Below are 9,129 nucleotides of genomic sequence, written 5' to 3'. Positions count from 1 at the left end.
TTTATAAGCATTTGAATTTCAAATATTGACAAAAATTCGTCAAAACCATGAATATTTGCGAATTTTTTTGTAGTTCAAAATTCATAATATTGTTTTTATTTTTATCTAAGGTTATAAAATTCAACAATAAGTTTTCCATAAGTTTTGATTCAAATAGCTATAGAGAAAATTTGAAGCGTCATCATAAGAAAAATGTTTTGAGCGTTTGAGTTTTAAATTTTTATGAAATCGCGAAATGATAACGATTTATCCTCAAACCAGGTATATGTATAATGTATATCTATGATAATATAAGGTGTTATGAACTATGATAACTACATGATAACTACACTAATTGATTAACCATGCCTTATGCAAAATGCGTCTTAATTGAAAAATAATATATTTGTTTAAATATAGAATATATGACAATATTTAAATATAATATATCCTAGACTGACAAATCATCTCCGTTCAGAATCGTTTTTCGTATATAATGATACCTATCATTGCATTCAAATTTAATCCCATCCACTACAGTAACCTACTGTACAGCAGAGCAACATCCACGACTTACCCGCTTTTGTTTACGTGAAGTTAAAATGGTTGATTGAATACAATATTAGATAGGTAAATGCAATTAGTAGTAAAAAAATATGTGCATTAGCTGTTTCAGGCCAAGGCTTAACGATAATATCAATGTACACCTCACTACGCGTTAATAGACGGATGTTCGATTTTTACCCTTTCGACTTACACACACATACCAAATACCACCACTTCCAGGCCGATATATTATGTATATACAAACACGAATACGTGATATAGATGGTTCAAGCAAATGTTGTGTTTTTTTCAACTCAGTTACCTAGTGCCCACCGTCACAACGTGCGCACATTTTTCCCCCCGTTCACTTTACTCGAACTTTTTTGTATTATTATTATTATTATTATTATTTTTTTTTTTTATTCTATTAAATTGGTACTTTAATCATACAGCATATTGTAACTAATTTTACTATGACTTAATGGCAGTAAAAATGAAAGAAAATTCCAAATATAGCAACGAGTAAGTTTATGTCTAATATTAATATTACTAAAGTAAAACATTAAGGTTATATGCGTAGGTGTAATAAACTCAAGATGTATAGGTAGATAAAACACTCATAAAACATTAATATCACACAATCATTATTTAAATATTTTAATTGCCTTTAGAACTATTAAATAATGTTTTCCTGCAAGATATTATAACATAATTATTATAATATAATATAGGCAGTATCATCATTAGTTACGAATTATATTTAATATTTATAATCGATGGCAATACATAAAGATTCATGAATTAAGATTAATTAATTAAAACAATTATATATTTTGAATTTTAATCAATTTTATATAAACATATTTCAATGCTTATCTAACTTTTAACCTAATAAAATAATCTGAAAGCTATGTTATTAAAATTAAAAGTATTTTAACTATCATGCATACCATAAATGAATAAAAAGAAAAGCATATTCATTATACAGTATATAATTGTAATGATAAAAAAAAATTTATAAATAACTGAAAAGTTAGTAACCCAAGTTCATGATGTAGGTATAGTGAATGTTTTAATGTACTTTTTTTTAAATATAATACTTTATAATGACGTTATAGTATGTTCAATGGTAAAAAAAGACCTTTAGTCACATGTTAGTATGTTATGCATAAAAAAAAAATTCACTAAAATATTTTCTTAACACCATGAACTGGATTTAGGTACTAACTTTTCAAATAATTAATACATACTTTGCTTTTATAATTTTGTATTATTTATATGATAAACAGTTATAATCTTCTAGGTTAAAAATTGTGAATAATTTGAAAGGAAGATTATTATATCTTTCTTCATCTATAACGAATGCCCACAAAACTCTATGAAATACAATATCCAGAATATTTTTCTGTAGCAGACATTTTCTTTCTCAAATTATCATGCATCCAAATGTTACTCTTTCTGGTTAATTGTATATAATTTTTATAAAACCTAACTACCGAACCAACTAACAACCAATATTCAATGTTATGTACAGTTTAACATGGTATAACATATTATGTAAATTAAACGTAATCGCCACCATAACTTAGTTCATACACAACCATCATGCGCCATGGACACATAATCTTGAAAATAAATTTAGCCTTTTTATTTATTTATTTTTTTTTTTTGTATTCTATTGTATGAAATACTCGTAAACCCTACTATTTTATGACAACTATGCAAATTATACATAATAATGCATAATATAAGTTCTATAAAATGTATTATTAATTATAGATACCTACCTACATTCTAGTAAATTAATGTTACAAGGACATTTTGAAAAATAAATCGAAATAACCTCTTTTTAAATTATGTTGACATTAAGGTAAAATCAGCAACAATCGGGTATTTTAAGGTATTTTATTTTATTTTTGAATTAATATCTATATCAATTTATTTTTTTATATGTGATGTTGATAATAATTGTGTTCGTCATAACACTATTTTCTATTAGTCTTTACAAAAAAAGTATCGTAAAAAGTTTTCAAAACTATTTTATAGAATTACACAAACAAAGAGTTCATTATATAATAGTACCAGCTGAAAGAGAGATGCATTATATACTCGTAGTAGCTGGTGAGTAGATAATTTAACTATTTTGTTCATAAATTCAAAAATAATAAGTATATAAATTGTGTTAAAATCATTTTTCTGGTTTCATTTAATTTACTGCATACAAGAAAGATATTGAAAAATATTACATCATGACTATTATTTAAAAAAAATACCTAAATAATATTAAATAAAACACTTTTAATAGAAAAATAAAAGAATTTTCAATACATAATACAGTTATGTTGAAGAATAGATAAAAAATACTAATATACTCATTATTTTTAAATTAATTTAATGGTAGAATTTTTAATTAAAAAATAATTTAATAATCTCATTAAAAATAATAACGATAACAATGATAATAGTAGTTTATTCCTGACGCTAAACTAATAACAGACTATATTTTTATGTATAATCGTTTAAGCTATAACGCTGATGACGTTCAACATAAAAACCGTTTTTAATATTTAGAAATTATCTAAGATCCCTATGCTAAAATTTTCTCATATAACAACCACTCTTAACCTATATCCAAAAATCATTTTTATATTAATATACATATATAATACTATATGTATTTTTATCTTCAATGATTATCCATTGTGATTATAAAAATTCAATGAAATTAAGAATTTTTAACTACGGAGGTATAGCTGACAAATATTATTAACTTATAGTTGAGTAGCATCACTGATTCATTGGTCACATATCTAAGAAGGTCAAACGACTTTTATATAGAACATTTTCACATTTACTACAAATTTAATCTAATAATTTCTATAACTATTTTTAAACAGAGAAAAAAACTATTTATATATATATATATATTTTTTTTTTAATTTATGAGTATACTAGCACAATTTTCTAACAATTGAATTATGTTCATTGTGTTCATTCTACATTATTTTTCGTATCACGTTGGATTGATTATAAAAATTGGTACTTACTGATGATTCGTTATTTTACATAAGACATCTAATAGGTATTCAATTTATTAACAAATAATAATTATAATAACCTTGAGTAATAATAGTATACTATAAAACTTAAACCAAAATGTTTCTATGCAGTTCTTAAAAGGTATTTCACCATAATTTTAAATGATAGATGAAAACTGTGCCGTAGCTAGAGTTTGGTCACATGGGTGAACTTCAAGAACGCAAAAACCCCCATTTAAAATATTTATAATTTCCATGCACAAAGATTATTAAGATTTATTCTTTGATTTATGCACGTGAATAAAATTGTCATACAATATAGAATATAAGTAACCTACGAACAATTAAAAAATACAATTATAATTATCTTATTATAATTGTATACATAGGTTATTGATACCATAATATATGTATCCAAGAAATCTATTACTGACTATAAACATCACAATTTTATATGAAATGTTCTTAAGTAGTGACAATAGCAATGAAATAACATTTTTTTTTTTTTTATCTAAAGCGCAATGAAAGCTAGCTACGATTAAGCAACTAGTGATTAAATAATTTACATCATCAAGTTAAATTCAAAATATTATGAAATTTTGTGAATGTGTACTTGATATGAAATATTTATAAAGTTTTAAATTACTATCAAAACAATGTCTGTAGTTTGAATTGACAAACTTGACAGATTTATTTGTGAAAATATAAAATTTAATTTTACTTGGTATTTATTATATTATACCAAGTACAATTACATCTGTATATTGTATATAACAAAACATATTTAAACTATTTCCTATAAACCTATTATTTTATTTTGTTTTTTAAGTAGTAAAATAGATAATTAATTATTATGTTTATTCAATAAATTAAGGAATATCTACTAAAATTTACACGAGACATTGAATAACCAAGCAGACAGTATCCTAATATGTAATAAACATTAAACATATTTAAGAAAATTTAAAATCATCAAAGTTACTCATGTAATTCAGTATAATTATATGACTTTTAATTTACATTAAATTCAGTTTTATCCACACAATTCGTTGTTAAGAATTTACATTTTTCAATGAACAATAATAAGTACATTACTCTGAAAACGTGAAGACAAAGTAGTGGAAACTCATAATCATACAAATAGTTAAATAGTTTTCTGTCTAAGCTTTTACAAACTCAAAATACAAAAAACTAAAGATCATAAGAATAATAAATGCTTAAAAACATTTGAATTTTTCCGATTAGTTCTAAGCTATATACAGTTAAAATGAGTTATAGTATGCAACTAATATTTGTTTATTTAATTTAACTGAGCTTTCATTTAAATATACTTATAATAAATTAATAACTCATATTATAGCTTTATTTTTCTAAAAAGGTTTATTTTAAATAAAATGCAAATTCACAAGTACATAATTTCGGTAATATTAATGTCTTCAATGTTAATTTATTAAAAAATCAATAAATACAATAAACAATAATTTATCACATGTTTGATGGCATGGAATAAGATACTATGTACAGAAGTGTGTTAAGGTAAGCCAATAGCATTCAATCAATTTTAAGGATCTTTACATACATTTGTGTGAGGTATTTCAACTATCAATTACATTGTCATCAAATAAATAGTATAAATGATTTAAAAATTATACAACAATACAAATATGCTAACCTTGATACTTGAAACGTATTGTTTTCAATTTTAATCCTTGAAAATTTATAACTGAATGAACATTTTTTTTTTATTTCAGTTCTCTTTCATCATTAAATGAATCAGATGGGTCGTTAAACAGATCGTACAATGATGTTTCAGATCATGAAAATGGCATTTACGTCGTAGTAAGGTGAGTCAAATATAGTTTAGTTTTATCCATAAACGAAAAAAAATTGTTCACATAAATGATTGTATCAATATTCAATCATTTCATTGCATTAGATCTCGACCATTAAGCACCAAAGAAAATAAAGCAAGTGAACCATCAATTGTATCATTTCCGGGAAATGGACGTATTTTGGTGAGTTTTAGAACATTATATTTTTTACATACAGACTTAATTGTATTAAATAAATAATGAGATTAAACATACAGAATCTATAAGAAAAAAAAATTAAGTTTCATTATATCCATACAACATCATGCAATTAATATTGATTTTATATTCCTACGATACGCTCTTGATAAAAATCATATTTTATATTATTGAATATAAGGTCACACGGCGTGTTAATTATGCAGTTTAATAGCACCCGTGTGTAGTTTGTATGTCATAATACTAAATTCATGATGATAAATTTAACATTCAAATTGGATATAAATAATATGGCCGTATAATTTTCTAATTCTATTAATTCTTATATTATTATTTTATTATTTTATTGATAAATAATACACATAAATACAAACATTTAAGATGATGGATAATTTTAATATATCAATATATTTTCAACCATATATTTTTCGCAATAAAAATATATATTGTTAAAAACATGCAGATAAATACTTAATCACTTATTATTAAAAATAAACCTTCAACTTATCCATAGTTTTTATGGACATTAATAGCGTTGGGCTCAAATAATAATAAAATCAATTAATAGAACATAATATTTAAAATTGATGTATGGTGTAGTGTTTACAAATTTACACATTCGAAATGCATGTATATTAGACAATATCCATATTCAATGTATTATAACATTTTCTTTTTCTTTATGTCTAATTTTAAATATAAAATGATCTTTGTTTTTGACATAGATACTATATAAAACATTATTGCGTAAATATAGGAAACGCTAATGGTCAAATCATCGAAGTGAAATAAAGACCAATAAAAAAAAAAGTATAATTAAGAAAAAAGGTGATTTTTTAAAGTGTTTATAACCTACATTTTGTTGGTTTTTTATTTAACAAGTTAACTATGATTTATTATTAGAACATTAATGATGTTTAAGTCATGGTCACTAAAAATTTGCCCCACATTCCTAATTAATGAATCAAAATACTAAAGTATTTTTATATACCTACTTTGCTAAATATCTGAAACAATTAAAAAATGTACTCTCAGCAATATTTTAAATTTAATTTTAATCCAGTATTATTTTCTAAATACTACTTAAAATATTAATAATAATTTTACTGGGGGACGAGGTGGCCGAGCGGTCGGTCTAACGCGTCGGCTGTGGCTCAGCCGGACCGGGTTCGATCCTCGACCATCGGGCGACATTTTTCTCCGGGCAAGTCACGGTGTCCGAAGAACAAGTGCCGCTATCCCCCACTCTGGGGCATGGCAGAAACTTACGGGTGCCCCAATAAAAATTCTGCCAAAACTCACCCACGTGTATCACATCTTACCGTTCCATAAACCTACAGTACCACACGCTTCCCAATGGCCTAAGTTGCCGCGGGATAATTGATAAAAAAAAAAATATAATAATTATACTATGACTGGTTCCTTGTCATTTGATCCGGTGAAAAAATATCCTGTATCATAAATATCCGATAATTTATTTTTTATTTTTTTAATAATTTAATTAGTTAGTAAATTTAATCAATAATAATTTAATATTTAATAGTAACACAAATGAATTTAATATTATAATCGAACGTTTTTTAAAAACATGTTTATATTTAAGTAAAAGTAAAAAATAAGTAGAAATATCTCTATAAGTCTTTAAATATTATATTATATTTTTCATTATTATAAGAATAGTACAGACAGAAAAAATATCGATCAATCTTATCTGTACTACTTTCGTCGATTATAGTTTATGTACCTATGTGAACAACCTTATTATATTTATTGTGTGTTCTGTAATCTGTATAGGTACGTCTATTCGATAATAGTCCTCATAATTTTGTACAGTATACTGGGATTTTTATTAGTGTTTATTGTGGATGTCCACAACGATACAAATTTCTTTGCGCGTGGTTTTTATAAGTTTGAATGATGCCACTAAAATTTATTAAAAGCCAAAAAGGCAAAAATATGTTGGTGTATAACGGTTTTCTGTACAGCAAGCATGAAGTGTACGAAAATAAAATTGTATGGCGTTGCTCTGATTATAAAAAATTTGCATGCAAAAGCCGATGTCACACTACTTCAGAAGACGAATCAGGTAATTAAAATAAAAATGCTCCAATTTGCTTGAAAATAATTTTCTTGAAATTTTTATTAAATATAATTTTTTTTTTTAAATACTTACCTACTAGTTAAAAAAACTATTTGTTTATTCACTTTATTCATAGGCGATCGATTCTAAAACACACTGACCATTCACATGGTCCAAATGTAGCAAAATCTGAGGCTAAGGAACTAGTTAATGAAATAAAGAAAAGTGCTGAAAATGGACAATTTTCAACTAGAAACATCATCTCAACTAAGTTAGGTGAAGCTTCTGCTTCAGTAATTGACCAACTACCTACTATTAAATCGATGTCGAGAACAATTCAACAGACAAGAATAACTAAAGAAAATCCTCCAGTAAATCCTAGTAACGCTAATGATCTTCTAATACCAGAAATATATAAATTTACAAACAAAAATGAACTTTTCCTATCATACGATAGTGGAAATAATGAAAATAGAATTTTAATTTTTACAACTAAATCTAATTTAAACTTGCTTCAATAATCGGATAATTGGTTAGATGACGGAACTTTCAAAACAGTTCCGTCAATAATTTCGCAATTCTATACTATACATAGTTATAGTAAAAGTGATTGTGTTGTTCCATTAGTTTATATCTTGATCACTAACCGTACAAAAAATAGTTACAATGAAGTTCTAAGACAGTTGTTAATATTAAATCAACAACTTAACCCATTATCGATCCGCATAGACTTTGAGCAACCATTTATTTTTGCATTTGGCGAAATATTTCCTAATGCAGTGATAAAAGGATGTTTTTTCCATTTTGGACTATGTGTTTGGCGTAAAATACAGACTAATGGTCTACAAAAAAAATATGGAGAAGATTCTTTATTTGCGTTCCAAATAAAACACTTGTGTGCTTTGGCTTTTATTCCGGTTCAAGATGTAGCAAATTCTTTTGAAGAACTTTTGAATTCCCAATATTTTGTTGATAATGAAGAAGTTCTTCAACCAATAATAGATTATTTCGAAGAAACATGGATTGGGTGTACAGTTCGTAGAAGGAGAAAAAATACAATGTTCCCTTTAGAAATGTGAAACTGTTACAATGATGTAGTTATGGATTTCCCTCGGACTACTAACGCTGTTGAGGGTTGGCATCATGCTTTTAATACAAGTTTGAAATCTCACCATACCACGATATGGAAATTTATCAACTTCTTGAAGAAAGAACAACGGCTGCAAGAGGCAAAAATCGAGAAAATTAATTTAGGTGAGATTAATCCAACCAAAAAACGTAAATATAAGGGCCTTGACAAACGTTTAAAAAATGTTTTACAAAATTATGATTATACCAATTTGCTAAATTATTTAAAAGGCATCGCTCATAATTTTAATTTTTAATTTTATAGTTTAAAGACTTATAGAGATATTTCTACTTATTTTTTATTTTTACTAAACTTTTACTTAAATAT

The 9,129-nt window shown here is 25.3% G+C and overlaps 2 protein-coding genes across 2 annotated transcripts in view; both read left to right on the top strand.

Moving 5' to 3' along the window:
- Positions 1–924: 924 nt before the first annotated feature.
- LOC107171157 (kinesin-like protein KIF12) overlaps positions 925–9,129 on the top strand; it is a 38,776-nt gene continuing 30,571 nt past the window's right edge. Inside the window, exons 1-3 of the mRNA XM_089227490.1 lie at positions 925–1,047; positions 5,315–5,407; positions 5,500–5,578. Coding sequence (XP_089083616.1) covers positions 1,007–1,047; positions 5,315–5,407; positions 5,500–5,578 — 213 coding nt within the window. The 5' untranslated portion in view covers positions 925–1,006. The remainder of the gene's footprint in view (positions 1,048–5,314; positions 5,408–5,499; positions 5,579–9,129) is intronic.
- LOC149056077 (uncharacterized) lies at positions 7,511–8,194 on the top strand. Its single transcript, XM_089225578.1, has 2 exons — positions 7,511–7,679; positions 7,812–8,194. Exons 1-2 carry the CDS (start codon positions 7,511–7,513, stop codon positions 8,192–8,194), a joined length of 552 nt encoding a protein of 183 aa, XP_089081704.1.

Source organism: Diuraphis noxia, unplaced genomic scaffold (assembly GCF_037042655.1).
Source record: "Diuraphis noxia isolate RWA-SAM2 unplaced genomic scaffold, SU_Dnox_SAM2 contig0004, whole genome shotgun sequence".
NCBI lineage: Eukaryota > Metazoa > Arthropoda > Insecta > Hemiptera > Aphididae > Diuraphis > Diuraphis noxia.
Note: the sequence above shows the minus strand (reverse complement) of the source record. Positions and strands in the feature narration are given on the sequence as shown.